The sequence below is a fragment of the Giraffa tippelskirchi genome, chromosome 4 (assembly GCF_054371585.1).
Source record: "Giraffa tippelskirchi isolate mGirTip1 chromosome 4, T2T-mGirTip1v1.2.pri, whole genome shotgun sequence".
Lineage (NCBI taxonomy): Eukaryota > Metazoa > Chordata > Mammalia > Artiodactyla > Giraffidae > Giraffa > Giraffa tippelskirchi.
The window spans coordinates 10,945,127-10,972,600 of NC_137278.1; the positions used below are offsets into that span (position 1 = coordinate 10,945,127).

Here is a 27,474-nt window from a genome sequence, read left to right on the forward strand (position 1 = left end):
CGAAGATGATACTACTCTAATGGCAGAAAGTGAAGAGGAGCTTAAGAGCCTTTTTGATGATGGTGAAAGAGGAGAGTGAAAAAGCTTGCTTAAAATTCAACAATCAAAAAACTAAGATCATATCATCCAGTACCATCACTTCATGGCAAATAGATGGGGAAAAAGTGGAAGCAGTGACAGATTTTATTTTCTTGGGTTCCAAAATCACTGGGGATGGTAACTTCAGCTATGAAATTAAAAAATGCTTGCTCCTTGGAAGGATAGCCAAGACAAACCTAGACAGCGTATTAAAAAACAGAGTGCTCACTTTGCCGACAAAGGTCCATATAGTCAAAGCTCTGGTTTTTCTAGTAATAATGTATGGATGTGAGAGTTGGACCATAAAGACGGCTGAACACCGAAGAATTGATGCTTTTGAATTGTTGTGCTGGAGAAGATGAGAGTCCCTTGGACAGCAAGAAGATCAAACCAGTCAATCCTAAAGGAAATCAACACTGAATATTCATTGAAAGGACTGATGCTGAAGCTGAAGCTACAATGTTTGGCCACCTGATGCGAAGAGCCGACTCACTGGTAAAGGCCCTGATGCTGGGAAAGGTTGAGGGGTAGGAGGAGAAGGGGACGGCAGAAAATGAGATGGTTGGATAGCATCACCGACTCAGTGAACATGAGTGAGCAAACTCGGGGAGATAGTGAAGGACAGGGAAGAGTGGCATAACTGCACTTCATGGGGTCGCAAAGAGTCGGATAGGACATTGCGACCGAACTACAACAAAGTAATTTTCAGCGAGCGGGAGAGACAGGCTCATTGCAGGGCGGGACTCCGCCTCCTCAGGGCGGGGCGGGGGCTGAGTGGGCGGTACCAAAGCGTTCCTTGAGGTCGGGGGTGGGGAGGCTGGGCCCGCGGGGGATAGTAGGGGCGGAGCCAGGGCTCCCCCGCCGCAGCTCTATTGACCACGCCCGCCGCCACCCGGCAGTAGTTGTGGAGGTCAGCCCCACCCCTTCCTCTTTCCCTCCGAGAAGGCAGCGGAGGCGGACTATACAGCCATGGTGAGTGCGGGAAAAATCGGCCGCCATCCGCGTACTGTGGGGTTCAGGGGCTGGGACGGAGGGCCCGTGGCGAGACCTGAGAACCTATCTGCCAGCCTGACCAGTGGGACGCGTTGCGAGGTGGCCTAGCGCCACTTCAGTCTTCTCCTCACCTCAGGCCTGGGCCCCGAGAGGTATGCGCGCGCTCCCGGGGCCTCCGTCTTTCCTTCTGCGGAATGGGAGTAGGGGCCCAGCCTCGCAGCAGGACTGGGTGAGGGCGCGCCTGCTGGCGTCTGGGTTGCCCTGCCCGAGGAGGGTAGTGCTGGGTCTCCAGAGACTTCTTGGCCCAGGGCAAGGCGCTCGGCCTCGAAGGGCGGACCACGACGCAGGCGGAGGGGAGGTGTTTGACCCAGACCTTCTCTGTCGAGCAGGCCAAGATTAAGGCTCGAGACCTTCGCGGCAAGAAGAAGGAGGAGCTGCTGAAACAACTGGAGGACCTGAAGGTGGAGCTGTCCCAGCTGCGCGTGGCTAAAGTGACAGGCGGCGCGGCTTCCAAACTCTCCAAGATGTAAGTGAACTGGCGGCCAGAGTACGGGGACACGTAGGGGATTTTCGAAATTGGCTTAAGGAGTTGTCCGTTTAACTGCCCTTTCCATGGCTCCGTGGGTCAGAATGTGGCGCCATTTCTATTCAGTCTTTTTAGGTGCCTCTTTCTCACGCCGAGGCGTGTGGTGACCCGTTGCCTTTACCTGCTTTTGACCCGTGGTCCTTTTTCCTGGAGTAACGGCTTCACTGTCTAGAGGAAGAATTAGGTGCCCCGGAAGTCCCGTTTTAATGCTTCCTTTGAATGTCTAATTGACCCCATTCCTCTGTCTCCCACCAGCACTTGATGTTTTTCCTCAGCCTCTTTCACCTGGTTGAGGGATCCCTTGCACCCCTTATTTTAGCTGTAGTGTAACTTACTGATGTATGGAGGCCAAAAATCAAAACTTGAGAAAGGAACATAAGTTTGGAGTTAGTCAGCCAGGGCATAAATTCCACTTCTGCCACATTCTACCTGATGGACAGATTGGCACGCCACCCGTGTTTTTCCCCTCTCCTACAAAATGGGCCCCCAGTAATTTTCTTATGGTGGTGCATGCTGAATCAAGACGGTGTTTACCAGCCATTTACTGATCAGTCCTCATTCAACATGAGGACACGTTTCACTTACCCCCAGCTTTTTCTTGTCTTCAGCCTTGTCCCCTCCTAGTGGCCCAGCTTGTGGCATGGTTCCCTCCAGTGAGCTTATTCAGATGCACATTGCTTAGGTCTTCTTTGTAGCCCTTAGAATATATGGCCAGGAATGAAAGGTTTTTCCTGGTTTCCCTTCACTTCCCCTCATTAAGCCTCACTGAACACTTAACACAGCTCTTCGAAAACACTGTTTGTGCCAACTGCTTCATGTCCCCTCTCCTGGGATGCTCACGTATTGTTTCTCTTGCCTCCAGAACACCCTCCTGGGCTGGGTTAGGCACCTCCTGGGTGAATGTGGGTGAGCTGTTGGGAAATGCCCCTGCCCTGTGACATCTGGGTCAGGCCCTGAAAGATAACTTGGGGAGTGCTGTGTGTCTTACCCATCTTCACTGACTGTCTCTTGTTTTGCAGCCGAGTGGTTCGTAAATCCATCGCCCGTGTACTGACCGTCATTAACCAGACTCAGAAAGAGAACCTCAGGAAATTCTATAAGGTTAGTGGAGAAGGGATAATGGTGCTGGGCTACAGGGAGCAAAATTCCAGCACTCCCTAGGCCCGAGGGGTGGTATGGTGAGCTCCGGCTGGGGTGCTTGGGACTGGGCTTTCTAGAGCCTTCTAGCAGGTGGCATGCAGACTGCATAGGGCTGCAGTTGTCAAGGAATCAAAGATGTGGGAGTCTGGATAGAGTTGGATTTTGAATAAAACCTCACCAGCTGGGTGAGTTTGGGTAATCTATGAGGATTGACTGTTTAAATGATTTAATTGTCTTGGTGTGTCAGTCACCACCAAGAATCTGGCATTCTGATTTTTCAAATGAGGACCTCAAGACTTGGGTTAAGTTGCCTGGCATCACTGACATGCAGTAGATGGAGTGATTTGGCTTAGATTCCAACCCATAGGGTGGGGGTGGACTGAGTGCTTCTGGGAGATTGCCACAGGTGCCTGCCCCTCACAGCAACTGTTTTCTGGGTCTTGTGCCTAAAACTAGTAGTAAGCTATGAAGCTGAACCAGTGGAAGATTTTATAGAATGTGTATGCACACATGGCTTCCCTGATAGCTCAGTTAGTAAAGAATCCGCCTGCAATGCAGGAGACCCTGGTTCAATTCCTGGGTCCAGAAGATCGGCTACAGAAGGGATAGGTTACCCACTCCAGTATTCTTGGGCTCCCCTTGTGGCTCAGCTGGTAAAGAATCCGCCTGCAAGGCAGGAGACCTGGGTTCAATCCCTGGGTTGGGAACATCCCCTGGAGAAGGGACAGGCTACCCACTCCAGTATTCTGGCCTGGAGAATTCCATGAACTGTATAGTCCATGGGGTCGCAAAGAGTCAGACACAACTGAGCGACTTTCACTTTCATTTCATGCACACATTTGGTTTATACTACAAGGAAATGACTTGTTTGATTGTGGAGGTGTCCTCTGTCCTGAAGAGAGGGTCGTGAGCAAGCAGAGCTAAAGATTTGGCTGAAGCTGCTGCCCTCAGGTGGGATTTCTTGGAGAAAGCCACTTCCCTGCCTGTAAGGCCTTTCAGCTGATTAAATAAAGCAGGCCCACCCAGATTACTCTATATTCTCTTAAAGATTACTGATTAGAGGGCTTTGACTGCAAAATGGCTTCACATCAACACCCACTTAGTGTTTGAATGACTGGAGGGTTTGACATGTCAAAGTCGCCACTGTGTGCTGGGCTTGCTGCCATCCCCAGACGTGTACATTTGTGTGTGGGGTTTTTCTGAGAATTGGGTCTGGAACACTTAGCAAGCTCTGAGGGAACCGTGTAGAGGTATGGCCTGAAAGAACTGCCTCCACGGTCATCCAGTGAGTACACTCCACCATACAGCCAGGCAGGGCTCCGGGAGGTAGAGATGAGGTCTCTGTATCAGCACTTTTCGATACATAAACCTCTGGCCCCTGTGCCTGTTACATGGTTATAGTGACTGGAGGATGTAAACAGCGTGTGTGGCTATGGCTACTTTCTTGGACAGCAGAGCTCTAGGTGCTTAGCAGATTGAAAGCGGGAAGCCCTGACCTGTACCAGATGTTATGAATGTGGATGGGCAGACTTTCTGGTTCCCCCCAGAGCTTGCCCTCATCTCCTGTGTAGCTTTTTCCCTGCAGTTCTCTGCCCCAGTTCTCTGTCACTCTCCAGGGCTTTCGTGCCCACTCTGGTTTCTCGCTTTCGAGGCTGTTGTCAGTCCTGAGGTGAAACCTTCCTCAATCTCTTTCCTCCTCCACATCAACGCACCACTTGTTTTCTGGTGGGCTGGGAACTCCTTGAGCAGGGAGCAGGTCTCATTTGTGGCTAAGCCAGCACCCAAGACCGGGCTTCAAATGGAAGAGGCCCCAGGGGGCCTTTGCAGAACAAAAGGGACCATCAGAGCCGCCTTAGCCTAGACTGACGGGAGGAAGAGGAGTGAGAGCAGAGACAGAGAGAGGATCCCTCTCCTGTTACAGGCCGCGAACAGGAGCCAAGGCAGGGAACTTTGCCCCTCATAGCAGGATGGCCGTGGCCAAGCCAGGTCTTCTCCTTAGATGCATATATTCAGTGTTACTGTCACCACAGGTACCTAGCAGACATTTCCCCAAAACATGCTTCCCTCAAGTCACTTCCTGGACCTCAGTTCCAACCTCCGGGGCTTCCTTAGGTATTGCAGTAGCTCCCAAACCCTGGTCCTCAGGTTCCCCTTGCTTCCCCTCACCCAGGGCAAGAAGTACAAGCCCCTGGATCTGCGGCCCAAGAAAACACGTGCCATGCGCCGCCGGCTCAACAAGCATGAGGAGAACCTCAAGACCAAGAAGCAGCAGCGGAAGGAGCGGCTGTATCCCCTCCGGAAGTACGCAGTCAAGGCCTGAGCATCCAGCTGTCAATAAAACAGACAGACCACTGGCTGGCATTGCTTTGTGTTTATAGGGCCTTCAGTTGTTGGGGAGGTGGCTATGGTTACCAGGTGCCCGATGGACTCCAGCACGCTTGCTGCCCTGGCCACAGGGATCTGTTTGTTGCTCTATTATGGTTACTTTGGGCCTGTGCCCCTGAGCATGGAGAGGCAGGGGTGGAAGGTGTGAGAGCTGTAGATGGTGATGTTCTGTTTGAGCAACTCAAGGTGATCTGTGGTGGACTTGACATTTTGTCTAATCAGCAGCTCCAGACACTAAGAGCTTCCCATCTGGCATAAAGGCACAGGCGTGGGCCACGTTCAGAACTGCCTGCCAAAAGCATAGTATTGGGTTCTGGGGGTGCAGGCCTCCCCAGTGGACCTTCCTCTGCACCCTTGTTGGCTTCGGCCACAGACCTTACCTTCAGAGTCTCAGTGCACTTTCCTGTATTGCAGTCCGAGACTTTGACCTGGAAATAAAAAGGTGAAGGGTGGGGAAGTCTTACAGGCTGGCGTCGGACAAAATTTTGTTGTCTGTGAGATGTGTTTAACAAGGGCTGCATAATACGTAGAAATTCGGTGCAGTATTTTCCTTGACCTGAAGTTGAGTCAGAAATGTCAGCAGCACTGATATTTGGGCCAGTGCAGACGTGAGTGCCAGGCATTAGGTAGAGAAGTGGTTGGTATCTGGGTTCTACCCCTGGTAGCCGCCTACTGAGGGCAGATAGGGAAGTGGGCATTTCTGGACCTGCTGAGGGCTCTGGGAGGGAGGTTGTGGGGATAGGAGTTGGCAGGAAGGCAGGCCTGGAGGGGGTTACCATGTGGGAGTAGCCAGCGCTGGCCAGCTGCTGCCCATCAGGGGAGAAAGCTATGCTCTTCACCCAGGTGATGTGGCCCCTGAGCTGGATGAGCAGGCTTCAGGTTGAGGGCTTCCAGATGTGAATGGTCTTGTCCCAGGAGCCAGATGCCTGGACAGGAGACAGCTCTGAGCATACAGGTTTGGGGATACGTCCTCTGCTCCCCAAGTGGCCCATGACCCTCAAGAGTTGCAGTCAGCAGCCACTCTGGAACCCAGGCAGCCCACTCACCAGTAGGCCAGATGGTGAGTAGCATAGGCAGCTGATGTTGCCTCTGTGGCCCTCCAGCTCCTGGTGGAAGATCCCAGGGGTCCCTGCCCGGAGGTCCCACATGCAGACGGTAGAATCCCAGGAGCCAGTGGCCTGCAGACAGCTGCCCTGAGCGTGCAGCCTGCTTCCTCAGCTGGCCACGCCCACAGGAAGCAGGCGCCGTCTGACCTGCAGAATCCCCATCTTACAGAGGGGAGAGGCTCAGAAGAGCTAAGTCAAGGTGTGGGATTTTAACCACTCTGGCCCAAGTGGGGAAATGGGAGTGGGCTCCCAGTTGCCTTATCTTGTTGGGGCCAGGGCAGAGATGGCTCACCAGGCAGTCTGAGCTGGGTGCGAAGTCACTGCTTTGGACGGAGTCCCGGTGTCCCACAAAGTGACGCAGCACCTGGCCTGACTGGAGGAGAGAGCCCTAAGCTCCCGAGAGCTCCACCTCAGATGGGTCAGACCCCAGGCCCTCCCTGCGGGCCTGCCTGGGTAGTGTCACTCCACGTAGGGGGTGAGGAGGCTTCCAAGGCCTTGACAGAAGAGGAGGGGGACCTTATGGCCGAGGAGTTGGGGTACAAGGGTGGGTGGGAGGGGACCTGGGGAGGTGGCTGCAGCTAGATGCAAGGGAGTGGAACACCAGATGTGTGCATGAGCAGTGGCGAAGATGGAACAACCTTTCCCGGTTGGGAAAGGATGACCAGCGGGGAGGGCCTCTCGGGATTCCAGGCCTCATTGGCTGCCCCTCCACATACCTGCACCTCCCAAAGCATTACCCTCTTGTCCCAGCCACCTGAGGCCAGCTGCTTTGAGTCATGGCTGAAGCTGACGGTCTCCACACTCCGCTGGTGACCTGTAGACACCTGCAAGTGTCGAGGAGAGGTGAGGTGGCGCAGGACACAGCAAGGTCTGAAAGGGAACCCAGGCCTGGCTGTTTGGCTCCCAGTACCCCCCCAGCCCACTTACCCTTTAGGACTTGCAGACACTTGGCTTCTGCGGCATCCCACAGGCGGACGGTGCGGTCACAGGAAGTGCTGGCAAAGAGGCAGCCATCAGGAGAAGCGGCAGAACCTCACGGGGCCTGGGGCGGGCGGCCGTGGTCAAGGAACAGGGCACTGCCCTCCACCTATGGCCCTTGCAGTCTAAACCCCTGCTGATTTCTTCCGTTGCATTGCCTGCCTCCCTTCTCACTCCCTTCTAACCCTTATTCTCTAGCCAGCTGGAAAATTGCTGGGCTTCCATGTCTTTGGTCTGAAATGGCAAACTTGGTTTGCCCATTTGGAAGATGAATAAATCAAATAAAAGCACCTCCCAGAAACTCCTTTTAGCCCAGCCTGGGTTTGAGCTCCCCAGCTGCTGGACTTTCCCTATTACAACACGAACCAATTTGCACTATAACTTTCAGATTTTCCTTGTCTTCTTAATTATAATTTACATTTACTGAGTTCTTACTGGGAGCCAGGCACTTTGCTTGCATTATCTCATCCTATAGGATAGCAACTATTATCCCTATTCTAAAGAAATAAGAGGCACAGAGAAGGTGACAAGACTTGACTTCAATCAAAAAAGTGGGTAAACAGACGAATCTGAAGGACATTAGGCCAAGTGAAGTCCGCGAAAGTACTGTATGATTCCACTTACACCACGTACTTAGTCAAACTGGAGACAGAAGGCAGAACAGCGGTTGCCAGGGGTGAGGAAGGGAGACATGAGTTCAAGGTGTACAGAGCTGCAGTTTTGCAAGATGAGAGTTCTGGAGACCAGTTGCACAACAAGATGAACATAACGCTACTGAACTGTACACTTAAAAATGATTAATGTGGTATTACCTAGATTTAAGTGGTAGGATTTGAGTCCAGGTCTGTCAGAGTCAGGGTCAGGACCCAAGGGACCAGGTCCCATCTCCTTGCCCTCCCACCCCAGCCCTACTGGTGCTACCTTGCTGCGACGCCCAGCTCAAATGCCGGTAGACTGTGGAATGCCGGAACAGGTCAGTCGGCCTCAGTTTCCCCATCTAGGCTGAAGAGCCTCACCTTTGTGGCCACCCAGTCTCCACAGCAGCTTCCCGCTGTGGGTCTCCCAGCCATATACACAGCCGTCCTTGGAGGCCGTGAGCAGCCTCTGGCCATCGGGAGAGAAGGCAGAAGAGTTGACCTGGAAGGAAAGTACAAAAGGCCTATCCTGGGGCACGAAACACTTTCTGCTCATCCCTAACTCCAGACTCCTGAGGCAGCCCTAAACACTGCCCCAAGAGCCTGGGGTCAGAGCTTGGACTTCAGGCCTCTCAATAACCAGAACCCAGGAACCACTCTGCAGTAGAGTCAAGAGCTTGGAGCCTTCTCTGCTGTCTTGTAAAACCAGAGCCTGAGGCTCAGAGCTAGCCTTCTCTAGAAGCCAAGAGCCCATTTTAGAACTGGAGCCCAGAACTAGTTTAAAATCTGCCCTATGCCCTGAGTTCCCTCTTAAGCCAGAGTCCAGAGAACACTGGAATCAGCCAGGAGTTTGAACCCTCTCTGGAACCACAGCTTAGAATTCTAGACCCCATTCTGCAACTGGAGCTCAGGGAACACTCGAGCTCCCACCGCGCAGAACCAGCAACTACTCCAAAGCCAAGAAGCCCAAGGTCTATCTGGGCAGAACTCGACAGAACCTCACCTCCCCGCGGTGCCGGCCGAAGAATTTCACTCTCCCCACGGCCAGCTTCCCTCGGGGCCCGCTGTTCATGGGCCGGCGGCCGCCCGCCCCGTCGGGCTCCCTCGTTCCTAGGCGGGTGCTGGTCCGGCCTGCGGACCTGATCTAGGACAAGGTGGAGGGGAAGGGGGAAACTGTGTACAAGCGGTCTCCATGGCAATCGGGGCGGGGCGCGCAGCCTCTTTGGGGTCTCTGGGAAGCCATGAGAAGGGAGTCTGGGAGACACTGTTCTCAGCCCGGGGGAAGTGGGACAGCAGCAGGCTGGACCGCGGATGGCTCCAAGAAGGAACTTCCCTGCCCCAGCCTCTGGCAGTCGGACCTTGGGCAGCTCTGGTCGCGGGGCGGGATGGCGCCCGGTGGCCGCTAGAGGGCACGCCAGCACCACATACTGCTCCAGCCTCTGCGGCTGCACCGAACCCAGGCACAGTGCTAAGGGCCCACAAGTCTCTTGGAGAGGATCCTGTTTCCCCATCTGCCCAATGGGGAGTCCCATCCCTGCCCCTCAGGGATCCAGGCATGACACAAGATAGGTTCCCATGAGGGCCCACCCTGGACCAAAGACCCCTTTCCTCCAGGAGTGACCAGTACCGAGGCTGAAATGCTCCCATGAACCGTTGGAAACGATATGATATTTAGATATTCATCTCGGCCCTCCAGGATGTGGAGAGCCAGAAGCAGTATGCAAAGTACAGGACATTAAAAAGTGAAGTCGCTGATAACATTCCCAGGAGCACGAAGTGTTCCATCTGAGGACGTGAAGGGGGGCCCCAGGAGTTGTCAAGATCCTTGTTGGATAACTCAGCTGAAACCAGAAAGAACAGGACTTGGTTTCAATGTGCATTTTTCAGATGAGGAAACTGAGGCTCCAGGAGGTGGGGGGACTTGCTTAAGGTCACTCAGCCAATAGGAAAGGAATTGGGACCTCATCCCATGTCTCTCTGACCCTGAGGCCTATATTAGGACCGCCTGCCATGAACTGCAGGGGCCTCACAGGGGATGAAGTATCTGACTCCTGGTACATCTGGGAAACCGGCCCTGTGGGGACGGACTTGGTCCAGTCATCCAGCATTTCCATGGCAGAGCTGGGGGCAGAACCCAGCCTTCTCCCCATGGTTGGACAGGGGTGGGACTAAGATACTCCACTCTCCCACTTTGCAGTGGATTCCAGGCTCCCTGAGGGTGGGGCTGGGGCAGCTGGGCTTTGGGAGTTTCAAACTCAAGTGAAGTGTTCCCAGTGGTGATTCACACCCCTCCCCCCAGACCTCTTTGCCAGAAATTCTTCTCACGGAGATCGGCTGTTCTCCTGCTCTATTTTAGGTCCTAGACAGTCAGGCGGACGAGGAGGCGACAACAGTGGCTTTGAGGCTACCCCACCCCCACTCTTAACTCCCAAAGGACCCAGGTCAGTGAATTGGCTCCCCAGGGACCCATCTGGTCCCATAGGGCCACCTCTGCCCCTGCTCCGCCCCAGCTCCAGACTTGGGTCCTGAACACGGCTCCCCCATCTCTGACTCCCCAGACCCTCTCCTCCCTCTCTCTGCTTAGGCACCCTGCAGCCCATGCTGCAGCCACCTAGTTGCTCCTGCTTTACCTGAGGTGCCCAGAACCACACCTTCCTGAGCTCAGCTCGTCACTCCCAGAGCCCTCTGGATAGACCTTGTCCACCAGGCTGCGCAACCACTCAGCCTGTAGCAGTGTGGCTGGTATTAAAACATTTCTGCTTGACCCAGGAGTCTGTGGTTAGAATCACCCACAGTGAATTCAGGTCCCTTGGGCCAAGCATCATGTTCACCTCTCCTGCTTCATTCTGCCTCTGTTCCCCTGCCCCTTGCCCCATCTAACTCCCTGAACTTATCCACAAGGTACCCTTCTCCTTTCTCTGCTTCTTCGCTCCCACCCTGGGCCTGTGCACACGGGGTTTCTCACCCTCTAGGCCTGATACTTACCTTGGGATCATTGCTTTCCCTGGATGGACTTCCTTTGCCAGCTCCCAGACTAAGTCAGAGCTCCTGCCCCAAAGATGGGGCACTAAAGCCATGATTCTGGGTTAAACCCAGGTTCTGCCAGCTACTAGCTCTGCAACCTTGGGTAAGCTAACTGATCACTCGGTGCCTTGGTTTCCTCATCTGTAAAACGGGAGTGCTGACAGTGGTTGCCTTGTCAGGAGTTAGTGACATGGTACCTGTTAAAGGTACCTGGTGTGCAGTAAGTGCTCAGAGAAGAGGAGGGGGATGTGATATCCATCTTTGTCACTTTAGCTTAAAATACTTTAGGCTAAAGCTCCGAACGCCCTTTGTCAGGCTCCCAGTGCCCTAAGTCATCACCTGAAGGGTCCACAGCCCAGGTACACCTCATGATGTAGGGGAGACCTTGTAATCAGGAGCTTTCTGGCTTCATGCTCAGCAGGGGCTGAAGGTATGGCAAACCTTGGGTTTAGGCAGGGGCTGAACCTGAAGGATGTGGTCTGTGGCAGCATGGGAAAGGAGCCGGCATGAGTGGGTCACAGTTACAGTGGCAGCAGAAATATTTCACTGGCTCAGTGGGATTGAGTCACTCAGAATCTAGCCTCTCCAGGAGAGTTCTTGGGGAAAATTTTCCACCCCTTGACTGTCTCTTCCTTCTCCTCCCTCAGCCCCAACTGCCTAGGGCAGGGGGCTCTGGGCTGAGCTTCCCCGCTCTCACTCTGTCTCCTAAAAATAACCCACAGTTCTGGGACCAGATTTACTTCTCTTCATTTCCTCAAAGTACCTGCCTTCCCAGGCTCCTTAGTTCCTTCTGAAATTGCTGTAGATACACAGTCATTTTAAAGAGAAAACTGGAGATTCAGAAAGGAAAATGACTTGCTCAAGATCACACAGCTGGGGAGTAGTAGAGCTGAGACTCAAACCCATGTCCAATAGCCCCTAAGCCCCCAGCTCATTTCTGGCGCCAGACTCTCTTTCAGTAAAGTTTAGGGAGGTTGGGGTATGAGCCTCTGCCCCACCCCCAACACCCAGCCCTTACCCCTGTGAATGAGATCTCACTATCCTGCAGGACAGCCTCTCCCATTGTGCTGTTACAAAGTCCTCGGTGGGTCAGAATCTGCCTTGCACTGTCTAACAGAGTGGAAGATAGACCCAGGCTGCATCTCCGCAGTTCCACTCCCAGGGACACATCCAGTGCTCTTGATGTTGTAGTTCCGGAAGGCTGGAAATGACCTGAAGAGTCAAAGACTAGAAATAAATAGTTGTACCTTCAAACAGTGAAAGCTACAAAGTCAGGGAAATGAACCAACTACAGCTCTGCATATCAACACACACACATCTGACAAAATGCTCAGCAAAAAAGCAACAAGGCAGAAGACACTACAAGAAGGATCCCCCTCATATTAAAATCTACATACCAAAGGCTGCCTTCCATTTCTCAGGCATACATCCATATGTACTGAAACTATAAAGAAAAGCAGGACTAGCTAACTCCTAGCCCACCAGAGGGGTTGACTATGGGGAGAAGAAGGGAGGGGGACTCAGCGGCCTTGAAGAGTACTTGCTCCTGGTAATATCTGGGCTTGAAGCTGGGCAGTGGGCACCCAGATGTCCTTTGGATTATCTTTAATAACTGGTTCTGCCTATTTGACCCCTGCCCACCTCTCCTGGCTTCCCTGGTGGCTTGGTGGTAAAGAATCTGTCTGCCAATACTGGAGACGTCGGTTTTGATACCTGGGTCAGGAAGATCCCGTGGAGAAGGAAATAGCAACCCACTTCAGTATTCTTGCCTGGGAAATCCCATAGACAGAGGAGCATGACGGGCTACAGTCCATGGGGTCGCAGAGTCGGACACAACTTAGAGACTAAACAACAACAACCACCTCTCCTGCCTTCTCCTGGCTTCCTCACCTTTTCCCTCATTTCTTGTCCCCATCACCCCCAGTCCTGAGAGTTTGGTGGATTATGCGGTGTCAGGGCTAGTATGAACTTTCAGACAGTGCCCCAACAAGCAGAGAAAACTTTTGTAGCAGAAGAGCAGGCAGGAGAGAGAGGTGGAGAGTCAGATGCCCTGCTTCCTGCCAGCTTTCCAGCTCCCAGCTCCAGTCCCGAGGCTACCCTTCTCTAAAATACACCTGTTTTCTTAGAGTACATTCCTTTTTTTTTTTTTTGCTGAGGGAGCTCCAGTGTGGTTTAGGTTATTTGCCACCTGAAGGGCTTTGATCAAAATATCTCTGGAATTTTCACAGCTGGTCCCTGATGTTATGCCTTTGGGACCTCCTTTCTGGGACTCCCTTGCACACAGGGATCACCTAAGGGCGATCAATACCCTCCAGTCTCAGTCCTTTCCCCACAACCTGGACCACCCTTGTTGGAATGCACCATGCTTGTCATTGTCCCTCCTAAAGTGTGAAGGCCAGAACAGGAAACATGCTCTTTGGAGGGACTGACAAGTGCCAAGTTGAAATATACTGTCATCTCCAGTTTTCTCAAACTCTCGTAACGCAGCCTGCCTTACTCGAGTCACTTGTTTTCAACAGCTACTCTAATCTGGTGACTCGCTGTGTTTGCAGTGGGAACTTTTTCCCATGAGCTACTCTCCAGTCAACTCTCCCTCCCTGATCTGGTACTTACACAACGGATTCTTCGGAAACACGAAAGACCTTACGTTATGCTGGCTAAATGTCATCTTTCTGGATCTCATCCAGAAGTCTGGTCTTGAAAGCGTTGTAAGTCTGGCTGCCACTGCACAAAGCATTAATTCTGCCACTGCGGCAGCTGCGAACTTTATGAGTAGGCCTTCTGTGTTCTGAGTCCAAATTGTGAACATGATGGTCAACGAGATAAGGATAAGGACAGAGCCCTGTGGTCTATCACTGGATTCTCACTTTTTTGGCACCCATCCTCACCCATCACTAATGGGGGAGAACTCGCTTTCCTTAGAGGTGGATTTGAGTGGAGAGGAGAGCTATGTGATCCTACCTCTACCAAAGGTCTCTGGTTGTAAATAACAAGAACCATCGACTACCAAAAGGGACCATAGGAGAAGGGGATGAATGGCGAGGTTGTGGGGAGTGGTAAATCAGAGGGAAAGAATGGGAACCAGGGCCAAGAATTCAGAGTGAAGCCTGGATGCTTCCAGGTCTTTGGAGAGAGTGACTGACCTAACGGGCATCATGTGCCCACTCCTCAGCCAGTGCAGGACATCTTGATTGTTAATCTCAGCGAGATCTGGACTTCCATCCCCACCTCCACCCTTCCCTGTTAATCAGTAGGGGGGTCTCTAGGTTGGTTTAAAACCAGCTGTGAACCTATGGGCTCAGGGGTCAGACAGCTGCTTTCAAAGCTGACTTCACAACCTACCCTTGTGACTTCAGGCAAGTTACCTAATGGCTCTGTGCTTCCTTTTCCCCATATTTACAAGGAGGATGGTTAATACTCATCTTGTAGGGTTTGCTTTGAGGCAAACCCTTTGCATGTATTGCATGTAGGCTTTGCATGTATTTGTGTTAATACATGCAAAGTGCTTGGGATAGCATCTTGTGTACAGTAAGTGCTCTGAGTTGGTCAGCTGTGTTACTAAAGCATTATTGCATCATGAGTCCACATTTTCCTGCTGTAGTCCCAAAGATATGTGATGAGCTGTCAGGCCTTACAGAAACCCAGGTATATCTGGATTGGGTACGATAACCCTGTTTTTAAAGCATAGATGCAAGAGCAATTTGACTTAATTCCCGGTGACCTTCGCTGGCATTTCTGGTCACACTTCCTTTCCTGAGCCCTCTCAGAGCACTACCAAATGATCTGTCCAGAAGTGCTTGGCAATTAATGATGGGCTAAGTGGCCCATGTGTGGGGACTCACCCTTTCTAGAAAAGTGGGATGATAGTGCTTTCTTTTTTCCTGACTTCTGGCCTCTATAGTGTCAGTCACACCTTCCACTGGGGCTCTCTTGGGGTAGTTTGCTAGACCTAGAGATTTAGTCTTATTTATTTACTTTTAATATTTTTAGTGTGGTTTTTCTAAGACTTTTTCCATTTGGGTAGCAAAGTGACCCAGGCGCCAGAAGGAACCCGAGAATCTCAGGGGGCCTGACCACCACCCGCTGTCCCCAGTGTGGGCTGTGACCTCATGCTCCAAGCTCTCAGGTTCAAGGACTCTTACCCACAGGCCCCTTGGGCCTCTCCCACATTCCAGTGACACTCACAGAGAGGGAGAAACCTCTGGGGCCCTGGGACGAGCCCCAGGGAGGTCTCGAACTCACCACCCTCCTGATGCCAGGCCCAGACAAGGACGGAATGTAGCCAGCAGGGCCTCCATGACAAGCCCATCTGGCCTGTGGAGTCTGGGCCACAGCCCAGCCAAAGAGCAGTTTTATTGTATTTAATTTCTTTAATTTCTTTTTTTTTTTTTAATTCTTAAAACATCCTGGACACAACAGTGTTAAAAAGGCTATCCTGAGGACAGGACCGCCACTCACTGTCCCAAGCCCCCAGTGTCACAGCCGTTATTCCTTGGGTGAGGCCAGTGCTTGCAATTACGCTGATTTGGGGTGGCACGTGGTCCCACCACGACTTCAGGGTTGTTGCCGAGACAGAAGGGACAGGTCATGCAGCAGGCACAGGGCATTGAGCCTGGATCTGACTTTTCTGCACCTTTGCTGAGCCCTGTTACATCTCTAATCAGCTTTATTCCTAGCACACAAACCAATGTTTTTAATTTTTTAAAATGTTTTAAATTACATGCTGACTGCAAAATATGGGTATATATATATGTGTATGTATAAGACATAAGCATCCGCTTACTACCCACTGCCCCCAGCCTCACTCCATACAGGGATTGGTTGTGAACAGTTTAGGGGTTGGTGTACTTCTAGTGACTTCTCCTCTGAACCCTATTTTCTCTCTGTAAAGTGTAAACAGTGATGCTTGGTCCAAGGGGCTCTGTGAAGGGAGGTGTTGCCCAGTTCAATGAGAAACTAAACAGAGTGCCTGGCCTGGACCTCAAGTATGATAGGTGTGCAGGAAATGGCTGTTTATTTCTTAGTGGTTGCCAATAACTCCCTGTGTGATTGTGGCCCTTCAAGCCTCAGTCACCCCCTCGGTCTCCCCAGCTTGCAGCCCGGGGTCAAACCCCATTTACTGCCCTCTCACTGGATCCAGAAGGAATTAGTTCTGGCCCAAAAAATCAGGGAAGAGGTAGAGGAAGGGATGAAACTCCCAGAACTTAATGGCCTCCTTGGGGTGACTGATCTCACTCCATCTTCAGCATGGGGTACAATCCCATTTTTTGCAGGTAAGGAGACCAAGGTTAGAGTGTGGAAGTGACTTAGCCAAGACCACCTGACTGGTGGGCACAAGAGCCAGAATGGATACCAGGCAGGTCCCTTCTGCCGAGCCACACTGACGGCAAGTCAGTAATTCAGTATCCTAAATCCCTGTATTCAGGATAGGCCCAGTGGAGATATTGAAAATGCTTTTTGAATGAATGAATAGGTGAATGAATGAATCAATGGCTACAGTATATATATCATATATAGTTACCATCTGTACAACTTTGATTTTCTTTTCACATCCCTCATTTCATGTGATTTTTTAAACAGTAATCCTACCTGCTGGGAAGCTTCACCTGTTTCACGTATGGGGAAATAGGTTTGTTTTTTCTTTTTGGCCCCAGGCCTTAGCATGAGGAGGAGACAGAGCTGGAACTCAAGCCCAAGCTGTCTGAAGTCAGAGGCCACGTGAGCAGTTTCCACTGGCCCCGCTGCCCTCTCCAAAGTGCTGGGGCCAGCCCTGGGGGCTCCTGAAAATGGCATAGGTCAGGACTAAACTAAGTGCTCACTAGATGTTGAAGCACTAGGTGCTTGCACTGATGCCTGGGGAAGGGATACAGGGCTTGTTTGCTCAGGACCACGTGAATGATGGGCTTTGGGATACTTTTCCAAATTCTCCTGGATGTCCATCCTATCCCAGCTGGGTTTGGTCTCCCTGGAGCCCTGCATAAGGAGGCTCCAGAAGAAGTTGACGCACAGCTCCTGGTCTTCCTGCATCCCTCCTGGCTCTGAGGAAGAAGGATTGGAGGAAAGGGTGAGGCTTGCTCAGGCTCTGAGGCATCTGTGAAGGTAGTTGACCAAGGTTGGCATCTACTGGACGTATTCCCACCTCCTGGGATTTTGGGGGGACATGACCCTACCCTGAGAAGTAGCTCAGGAAGTCAAAAATGAGGGTCCTAGAATCCTCTTCCCCACCTGCGCTGGGAGCTATGGGCTTGGCCTCAGGGCAGGGGCCGAATCTCCCCTTCCTCACCCTTTCCCCTTTCCTTCCTTCTTTGTTTCTGTCCTCCACCCCCACTGCCTTCCTCTCACCTACATCCCTCTCTCTGGCTCTTGCTGAATCCTGCCTCTCCACCCACTGAACCTGCTACTTGAGTTCTGCTGGGCCTGAGAGCTCAGGGAGGAGGGACTGGCCCCCTTCGGACCATCAGGGATGTCCTCTAGGCAGGTTTCAAGGCCTCTGCAGTTAAGGAGGTTATCTGCCAAATGCAAAACAGGGAGAGGATCTGGGAGGGGGAATGGGGTGTAGGGGGCCCTGGACCACCCCGGGGGGCATCCACAGGAAACAGGAATGAGAGCCGAGAAGAGGTAAGGAAATGCACCTTGAATGCGAGGCTAAGGGGCTTCACATGCCCAGACCAGTTGTTCTCAAAGTAGACGTCATGGAACCCAGAGGGTACAAGAAGGAGCCTCGGAACTCCTTGGAGGGGTGAAAGGTCAGGAGGAGGAGACCCAGGGTTGGAATTCTGGGCCCCTGGCCCCACTCCAGCCAGAATGACTCTAATTTCACAATATTTACGGACTGTGCTTGGGAAGCAGTGAGAGGCATTCAGCGGGATGAGGGGGTGACCCACCTGGGCTTTAGGAAGTGAATGCTGGCTGCCAGAGAGGAAGAACTGGGCTCACACAGGCCTCCTGACCTTTCCTCCTCACGTCACCAGGAGGTAATAATAATAATAATAGCAACCCAACCATCACAGTGCCAGCAGGTGCCAGGCTGCACACACTGCATCACCTCATCATATCGAGTGGGCACCTGTGCCGATGGGGAGCTTGAGGGCTCGGGAGAGGAAGAGACCCCAAACCAGTGTCACCACCCAGCCTCAGGGGCAGAGTCAGGATGCAGACCCGTGGTCTGGTGTACCCTGGAGTGCCTGAGCCCCAGGCAGCCCAGAGCAGCTGTGGAGCAGCTGCCGTGGGATCTGATCTCAGCTAGAGCCCCCTCTGCCCACCTGCCCTCCCAACTGTCTCGGCCACACCTGGCACCCATGTACCCTGTGGAACTCTGACTAGCCTTGTGCTGCCATCCGAGGAGACAGCTGGTAGGTGGGGGTTGGGAGACAGGAGTAGGGTGGGAAGTGGAGCTCTGGGCAGAAAGCAGGAGCAGCTCTGGCAGGGCAGGGAGAGACTAGCAAGCAGCCTCTACTTAACTGTGTGACCTTGGGCTCCTTGTCAGGCCTCTCTGGGCTAGGGCTGCTCTGAGCAACCTGGAACTGGGGCTTCAGGGTTAGCTACAGGCAACTGGTGGCTTCCTGGGTTCATCTGTTCATACCTGAAACAGCACACTGGGCCCCACCGGACGCCACCACGCCCTTCACTCCAAGGCCAGAGTGCTGGGAGCTGACCACGGGTGAGATCCCAGGCCAGTGTCTCAGCTTCCTCATCAGTGCATTGAGAGGGTTGGTGGCTGGGATGCCCAGCAGATAGCCACTCCCTCCCCCACTTTGGGGCTGTTCACAGCAGCTGCCCACACCCCCAGCCCGCTCCCCTCCCCCCCCACCCCTGGCCCCAACCTTCCTCAATGGCCATTTTGTGTCCTTGCCAGAGGGCTGCTGTTTGCTCAGCTGCCCCCACCCCTGAGACCTCATGATAATGGACTCCTGTCAGCCCCGGGGGCCCCTGTGTCTGAGGGCTGGGGGGTGAGGAGCCCTCGTCTTCTGTCTGTCTGGGACATTGTCCTTCCCTTCCTGTCTGGGTCAGGGTGGGAGGCATTTGTGGTCATTTCCTCTCAGACTTGTTTCCCTTTCCAGAAGCTGAGGCCTGAATCCCGGCGTCCTGCCATCCCTAGCCGTGCATGCCCATGCAAGTCCCAGTGGCCCTCAGCCTCAGTTTCCCGCTCTGTAACACCCACCTAGTCAGGTCAGTGCGTGCTTGCTCAGTCAAGTCCAACTCTTGTGACCCCATGGACTGTAGCCCGCCAGGCTCCTCTGTCCATGGAATTTTCCAGGCAAGAATACTGAAGTGGGTTGCCATTTCCTACTCCAGGGGATCTTCTGGACCCAGGGATCAAATCCTCATCTCTTGTCTCCTGCATTGGCAGGCAGATTCTTCACTACTGTACTCCCTGGGTTCAAATCCACAGTTCAAATTCTATCACTTGTTGGCTTTATGCCATAAGCCTCAGTTTCCCCATCTGAAAAACGGGAGTATTTCCTGCCAGCCTCATAGGTAATTACAGTCATGGGAACTGACAGCCCTGGGCTGCTTTACAGCTGAGTGACTTTGGGTGAGTCACGTGACCCTTCCAAGCCTCAGCTTTGTCCTCTATGGATTGGGCACCTGCTGTAGATGTTCCAGGTGAGAAATCAGGAGAGAGCACACAGACCTGGCACACACTGGGTGCTCAATAAGGGCTGGCTTTGAAAAGCTGCTTAGGAACAATGAGGCGAGATGGTCACACATCACACAAACCAAAACAGATGAAGTTCCTAGGCAGCTTCCCCTCCTTAGACTCCAAGTGGATCTCTCTGCCTTTACCTGTTTTTACGGTTTTCCTTGTGATTTCGTGTTTGAAGTCTGTTTCTTAATTTCCAAATGTGTGTGGATTTTCTAGTTATCTTTTTTGTAATTGATTTCTAGATTGAATGCATGCTCAGAATGATTTCACACCCTCCCTTATGTGGCCCAGTATGTGGTCATTTTTTTGCAAATGTTGCACTGTCCTAGCAAAGGCAGTGTCTTCTGTAAGTGTGACTGCAGGGTTCCAAATGGGTCCATTAGATCAGGTTTCTAAATCTTGTTTAATCTTCTAGATTCTCACTGATTGCCACCCCCCCCCACTTTTTCTATTAATTACTAAGGAAAATATGTTAAAATCTTCAGTTATGATTGTGAAGTTTATCGACCTTCCTTATACCTCTTTTATTAATACTGTTTGTATTATATATTTTGAAGTTTAGGTGCATATAGTTTTAAATTACTAATTTTATGGACAGATGAAACCTGTCCATAAAAATAACCTGTTTTGTTATTATAAAATGGCTTTATTACTAGTAATGATTTTGGCCTTAATGTCTGTTTTGTCTTCTATTGATATAGCTATGGTGGTTTTCTTGGGGTTGTTATTTGCAGGTGTATCTTTATTTTCAACCTTCCTAAATCCTTTGGTTTTATTTATTTATTAAAAAAACTTATTTTTGACCACACTGGGTCTTTGTTGCTTTGCACGGGCCTTCTCTAGTTTGAAGTGGCTTCTCTTGTTGTGGAGCATAGGCTGTATGCCTGCAGACTTTCGTAGCTGCAGCACATTGGCTGAGTAGTTGTGGCATTTGGGCTCTAGGGTGCTTGGTCTTCCGTAGTTGCAGCTCAAAGACTCAGGAGTTGTGGCTCACGGGCTCTAGAGCTGGAGCTCAGTATTGTGGTTCTCGGGCTTAGTTGCTCGTGCATGTGAAATCTTCCCGGACCAGGGATTCATGCACCACCAGGGATGTCGTGTCCTTAGGTTTTAGAGGTGTCTCTTTTAGTTGGGTCATCTAGTCCATTCACACTTAAGTACTGAGTTACTTGGGTATTTAAATCTACTTTCTTTTGTGCCTTCTATTTTTCTTTTTTGTTATACATTTCCTTTTCTCTCCTTTCTTATCATACTCTGATCATCTGTTTTTCTTTCTAGTCATTTGGAAATTTTGCACTTTTAGTGGTTGCCCTAAAAATTACAACCTATGCTCTTACTTTTTGAAACCTCAAGTCTTCCCCCATATATCCATCACCTAGGATAGTAATGACTATATGACCCATTTATATCAACACTGATTCTCCTGTCAGGTTATTTTAAAATCCCCCTCCCAACCAACTACTTATTTTGAACAATAAGGCTCATGGAAAATGTCCAAGTATAATACAGTGAACATTTATCTCCCACCTAGACCCAGCAACAGCTAAGCTCTGGTCACATTAGTTTGATCTATCTATACTTTTTTCTTAGTCTTTGGACAATCAATTGTAGACTTGTCACTATTTTTAATAATTATTTTTTATAGCCTCAGAAAGTCTCATTTTTTTCAGAGTGAAAATTATTTAATTTTTTCATGATTATATGCATGTACAATTAAAAAATACTCAACAGTAAGAAAGATATAAAGAAAAAAGTAAAAATCATCTGAAATCCTATTCCCTAGAGATGTTAACATAGACATATTATATATGTGGACAAGGATCCTATTTCCCACTTTCCCAGTTGTATATATGGGATCTTGGCTGCTTGTTCACCTCTCTGAGCCTCAGTTTCCCTGGCTATGAATTGGAGATGTGATGATCAATCTTATGTGTCAAGTTGGCTAGGCTGTAGTACTGTTTAATGTAACCAAACTCTAATCTGGGTATGGCTATGAAGGTGTTTTGTAGATGTGGTTAACGTCAACGTCTACAATTAGTTGACTTTAAGTAAAGATTACCCTCAATGATGTGGGTGCTCCTCATCCAATAAAGATTACCCTCAATGATGTGGGTGCTCCTCATCCAATCAGTTGAAGGTTTTTTTTCAAATCTTTATTTATTTGGTTGTGTCGGGTCTTTGTTGTAGCATGCTCAGTCTTTGTTGTGGCATGTGGGATCTTGTTCCCTGACCAGGGATCGAACCCAGGCCCCCTGCATTGGGAGCTCTGAGTCTTATTCACTGGACCACCAGGGAAATCCCCCAATCAGTTGAAGTTTTTAAGAGCAAAATAAGTTTCCAGAGAAGAAATTCTGCCTCAAAACTGCAACATCAAATTCTACCTGAGTCACCACCAGTCTGGCAGCCTGCCCTCTGAATTTCTATTGCTTGAACCAATTCACATATAGGTTTCCCAGATGGCGCTAGTGGTAAAGAACCCACCTGCCAATGCAGTAAGACATAAGAGATGCAGATTTGATCCCTGGGTCGGGAAGATCCCCTGGAGGAGGGCATGGCAACCCACTCCAGTATTCTTGCCTGGAGAATCCCATGGATAGAGGAGCCTGGAAGGCTACAGTCTATAGGATCACAAAGAGTCGGACATGACTGAAGTGACTTAGCATGCATGCATATATCTATATATATATATATCCTAGATATATATTATCCTAGATATATATTATCCTATTGGTCCTGTTTCTCTGAAGAACCATGACTGTGATGGAGGTAATATTTGTTATCCATCTCTGCTGTTGGAAAGTTGTCCAAGGTCACCCGTGGGAGGCAGAGCTCAGGCCTGTAGACCCCTAAACCTTTCTAAAGTCAAAGACAGTGTGGTTCCTGAGTAAGGAGTAGCTGATGTTAGTCTGCCCTGGTTGAACCCTCCACTATGTGATGCTGGGTGAGATTTGGGCTGTCTCTGAGCCAAAGAATAGGACCATGGAGCCCACCTCACAACATGATCATTGTTCATTTTCTATTCAAGTGAGAGCTTAGTTCAGCCCCTGACACATAGAAAGTGCAAAACTGTTTTTGTTATTAATAAAAGTCTACAGAATGAATCCCTCCAGAGGACAAAGTCTGACTGTGTGCCAAGTCCCAACACGGCTCCTGTGACTGGCAGTCATGGTCTCAGAGCTGGGAGGGGAGTGAGTCTGCTGGCAGAACTCCCAGCACAGTGAGACCCGCAGCCTGGGCCCTGGGGAGGAATGTGCAATGATCTTGATACCAGCTGAGAGGAGGGGGGCTTGGTGAGCCTCAGGACGTAGTTTGCATGGCATGGGGGGTTGCTGTACAGAAGGCACTTGGAGGACAGCCTCACACACAGGGCCCCTTTCCAGTGCCTACTGGCATTAAGACCAGGCCCACCCCTAAGCTGGAAAGTCTGCTTCCCCATTTAGAACTCAAGGGAAACCACCCAGGTCTCCTTAGCCTGCTGAGGGAGAGGAGGAGGGAAACCCAAGATGCTGTGAGGCCAGGCTCAGGGGTCCTGCACCTTCTGCCACCTGCCTGTGGGTGACATCAAGTGGGTCAGTCACTAGCTTCTCCCCTACACCTGACCAGGCTTCCAGGTTGTGTTAGCAGCCCTGCAATTGAGCCCCTACCGTGTGCCTGCGGTGGAGCACACATGTGTGCTTTGAGTCATTGAATGCATCACTGGGCCCCACTTAACAGATGAGGAAAGTACAGCTCCGAGGGGCAGGGACCCGCTTGAGCTTGTGGTCAGATTGGAACCATGCCCCCCTCCCACCACAGATTCCAGGCTGCCACACCCGGCCCCACCCTTGGCCTTGGCAGTCTGCCCCCCTAGTCCCTTCCTTCAGCCTCACAACTGACATCTTCCCAGCCCATCCCACTCCCAGAATTCCCTGCTACCAGCTTCCAGCCGCAGCTTCCAAACAAGATGCTTTCTACCCCCTCCATGGTTCCCTGCCCATCCCACACCACTTACCAAAGCATTTACTGTGCCCCAGGGCTGCTGGCCACCCTTGCTCTAGAAATTGTTAAATGGCATGGCTTTATCTCTCTTCTCACTACTTTAATCCTTAAACCTTCTCAGGCAACTTTTCCAGAGTGTGAGCCTCCCAGAAGGGCTTTGAGATAATAAATATAATTCCTAACAATTTGTTGAACGTTCACTAGTTGCCAGGCACTGTGCCAAGTGTTTTCCTTGTATTATCTCATCTAATTTACTCATCAGTGTTCTGAGATAGGGTCTAGTATTATTCCCATTTTACAGATGAGGAAGCTGAGGCTCAGGGAGGTGAAAGGGCACTGCTCAAAGACACAATAAGAGTAATATCCCACATTTACTGGGCACTTAGTCTGTGTCAGACATTGTTCCAAGGGCTTTATACATACTGGGTCATTTAATGCTCTCCACAATCCTATAAGGTCAGTACCATTCTAAACTTCATGAGAGAGGTAAGGAAATTAAAGTGTGCAGGGCAATGAGTTGCCCACAGCCACGTGACTGGGACATGGTCAAGACTGGGTTCTAACCTAGGGTCTGACTCCACAACCCACACTCAAGTCCTGTGGATTTCTTGGAGATAGAGGTGGGATTTGAAGCCAGGACCTACTGCATGCAGGACTCAGTGCTCTCTTAGCCTCCCCTGGGAGGCAAGAAATCAAGCAAAGCCAGACCTCAGACCGTGGGATGGCTCCCAGCACATCAGGGGAGAAACCACAGCTCGGAAGCAGGCCAGCTTCCAGGCGGGCTCCGAGCTCAGCCGAGTCCGAGGAAGTGGCTTTGGCTGGGGCCCCTGAGCGGGTGGAGGACTCCCCTGGGGCAGGGCCTGGGCTCCCCAGATGGCCCGGGAGTTGGCAGGCATTTGTGCCGACCGACCGAGTGTTTTGCAGTAATTACTGTTTCCTGCCTCCAAGGGCTTCCAAGTTCTTACACTTAAATTTTTTAAACAGATGGGCCTTGCAACCTCCTTAAAATATTCTTAAACATAAAATTCAGAAACACATATTCAGAGATGAAGTCTCTTTTTGTAATATCCATACTCTCTGGACGTTATTGTCAAAGTCCAATGTTGATTGCACAAGCCCCTCTGGAAGAAAACTTGAAATATGCCATCAGAACCGTTAAGAGCATGGGCTCCTGTCCATGAGGCAGGCCTGTCCCCCCAGCTGTGTGTCTCCAGACAAATCACTTCACTTCTCTGAGCCTGGGGAGACATGCAACACCTGGGTAGTGAGTGCTCTTATCACTAGGAGTGAAAGAGATGCCCAATATCCTAGGATGCCCAAGTAAACTACGTCTTGGGCTGGGCCCTCTGTAAGGTGATGAGGTGGATCCTGGTGACCAGACTGTTTTCCTGGAAGGATGGGCGCCCTTGGCCCTGTCTCTGGGCCTTGGCCTTTGCTGGCCCTCCCATCCTTCCCCTTCCTTGCTCTGTGCAATGCCTCATCCGTGCTCTTCACCCCACCCAGGCTGCACAGGGGCTGGGTGTGACAGCGTCTGTCCCACGGCGTAGAGCTGGCAAGCCTGAAGCACTGGTGGAGCCATAGCAGGCCTGGGGCCAGGGTTCCCAGAGCCCCAGAGGCAGAAGATGGGAGAGGATGGAGGCTGGCTCGTGGCCCACGTCTCCTCCTCCGCCACACCTGCCCCATCTCAGTGATGGTAGCTCTTTCCATCTCTTGGGTCAGCCAGAATCCAGGGGTTGTCCTGTCTGTCCCTTAGCTCCCATTTCCAGGCAACCCCCAAGTCTCTCCACTCTGTGGCTGGACGGGTGGCGGTTGTTTGCTCAGGCAGCTGTGACACCTCGACAGTTTATGCTGGGGAGTGTGAACAACAGAAATCTGTTTTCTCATAGTCTGGAGGCTGGGAGTCTGAGATCAAGGTGTCGCAGGGTTGATTCCTTCCGAGGCTTCTCTCCTTAGCATGTAGGTAGCGGCCTCCTCCTTGTATCTTTGCATGGTCCTCCCTGTTCTTGTCTTGTCCTAATCTCTTCCTATGGGGAAGCCAGTGGATATTGGATTAGGGCCCATTTGAATGACCTCATTCTACCTAATGACCTTTAAAAGCCCTTTCCACCAAAACAGTCACCTTCTGAGGCACTGGGAATTAAGACATCGACATCTGAATTTTGAGAGGACACAATTCATCCCCAACAGTCTTGAATCCTACACCTTCCCTGTGTTCACAGCTCCTGCCAGGCCTGGCCTCACCACTGTGCTCTGACTACTGAGTTAACTCTCTCTACTCATGCTCCAGCCCACCTCTCCCCCGCAGGTACCCCAGTCTGATCATGTCATTCCCCTGGTGAAAACTCACCTTGGCTCCCACCAGATTTCCCAGTCTCAGTTCAGTCTCACCGCCCCCATGCCCAATACCAAAACCAGGAGCTAGCAATTCACCAAAGGCTACCCTGCATAGGGGCTGGCCTAAGCTCTTTAAGTAGCTTATCTGAGTTTATCCTCATCAACCCTACAGGGGTAGGTGCTATTGAAACTGTTAGGTGTGTTCTGGGGGCTCTGAAGAGCTCCAATCCTTTATGTCTCAGAGGCAGAAAGAATTCATTGAGAGGCAAAGTGATAGATAAGAAGTGATTTATTAGAATAGGATCCTTGTGAGATTTACAAGAGGGTGGGTGAGAGGATGCTGTGCCCCAAGAACTTATTGGAATACAGTTTTATAATAAAGGAAAAGTGGGGAGAGGGAGAAGACTTTCTTTGTCTTTCTTGGGTAGACATCATTCTTCCATCATCAGGTCTTCTTCCAGGTTAGGAAGGGGAGTTTTCTTTTATTTTGGAAAAAAAAGACATAATATTTTTATTAACTAACTGCATGACAAACTTCTACTACTTTTTTCCCTGTACTTTTTCACCATATATTCTTTGATCACCTCTTCATATTACAATGATTTTTTAAAATTTATTTCTTCTTTTTTCTTTTTAATTATTTTTTTCATTTTAACTGGAGGCTAATTACTTTACAATATTGTAGTGGTTTTGGCCATACATTCACATGAATCAGTCACGGGTGTCCATGAGTCCCCCATCCCGAACCCCTCTCCCTCCTCCCTCCCCATCCCATCCCTCAGGGTCATCCCAGTGCACCAGCTCTGAGTGCCCTGTTTCATGCATCGAACTTGGACTGATGATCTATTTCACATATGGTAATACACATGTTTCTATGCTATTCTCTCAAATCATCCCACCCTTACCTTCTCCCACAGAGTCCAAAAGCCTGTTCTTTATATCTGTGTCTCTTTTGCCGTCTCGCATAAAGGTCATTGTTACCATCTTTCTAAATTCCATATATATGAGTTAATATACTGTATTGGTGTTTTTCTTTCTGACTTACTTCACTCTGTATAATAGGCTCCAGTTTCATCCACCTCATTAGAACCGATTCAAATGCATTTTTTTAAATAGCTGAGTAATATTCCACTGAATATTCCACTGAATAGACCATCTGACCTGTCTCTTGAGAAACCTGTATACAGGCCAGGAAGCAACAGTTAGAAGTGGACATGGAACAACAGACTGGTTCCAAAGAGGAAAAGGAGTACGTCAAGGCTGTATATTGTCACCCTGTTTATTTAACTTATATGCAGAGTACATCATGAGAAACGCTGGGCCAGGAGAAATATCAATAACCTCAGATATGCAGATAACACCACCCTTATGGCAGAAAGTGAAGAAGAACTAAAGAGCCTCTTGATGAAAGTGAAAGAGGAGAGTGAAAAAGTTGGCTTAAAGCTCAACATTCAGAAAACTAAGATCATGGCATCTGGTCCCATCACTTCATGGGAAATAGATGGGGAAACAGTGGAAACAGTGTCAGACTTTATTTTTGGGGGCTCCATAATCACTGCTGATGGTGACTGCAGCCATGAAATTAAAAGACGC

At 50.6% G+C, this 27,474-nt stretch overlaps 2 protein-coding genes and 1 long non-coding RNA gene across 6 annotated transcripts in view; 2 read left to right on the plus strand and 1 right to left on the minus strand.

Moving 5' to 3' along the window:
• The first annotated feature begins 1,005 nt into the window (after window positions 1-1,005).
• On the plus strand, window positions 1,006-5,158 carry RPL35 (ribosomal protein L35). Its single transcript, XM_081588636.1, has 4 exons — window positions 1,006-1,050; window positions 1,461-1,597; window positions 2,677-2,758; window positions 4,968-5,158. Exons 1-4 carry the CDS (start codon window positions 1,048-1,050, stop codon window positions 5,115-5,117), a joined length of 372 nt encoding a protein of 123 aa, XP_081444762.1. The 5' UTR covers window positions 1,006-1,047; the 3' UTR covers window positions 5,118-5,158.
• WDR38 (WD repeat domain 38) lies at window positions 5,154-14,211 on the minus strand. Its single transcript, XM_081588627.1, is given in 13 exon segments — window positions 5,154-5,471; window positions 5,563-5,610; window positions 5,959-6,108; window positions 6,229-6,360; window positions 6,581-6,661; window positions 7,005-7,102; window positions 7,216-7,307; window positions 7,309-7,330; window positions 8,283-8,403; window positions 8,905-9,045; window positions 9,529-9,742; window positions 11,944-12,137; window positions 14,069-14,211. Coding segments are annotated over 10 exon segments (888 nt in total). The 5' UTR covers window positions 8,974-9,045; window positions 9,529-9,742; window positions 11,944-12,137; window positions 14,069-14,211; the 3' UTR covers window positions 5,154-5,396.
• LOC145545046 (uncharacterized) overlaps window positions 8,822-27,474 on the plus strand; it is a 38,022-nt gene continuing 19,369 nt past the window's right edge. For 2 of the 4 annotated variants that reach the window (XR_014081834.1, XR_014081835.1), the window contains exons 1-3: window positions 8,835-9,015; window positions 10,258-10,342; window positions 18,986-19,094. This is a non-coding gene — a long non-coding RNA (uncharacterized LOC145545046). Of the gene's footprint in view, window positions 9,056-10,257; window positions 10,343-16,579; window positions 16,990-18,985; window positions 19,095-27,474 lie in introns of all 4 variants that reach the window. The other 2 variants (XR_014081833.1, XR_014081832.1) reach the window with 2 other exon arrangements.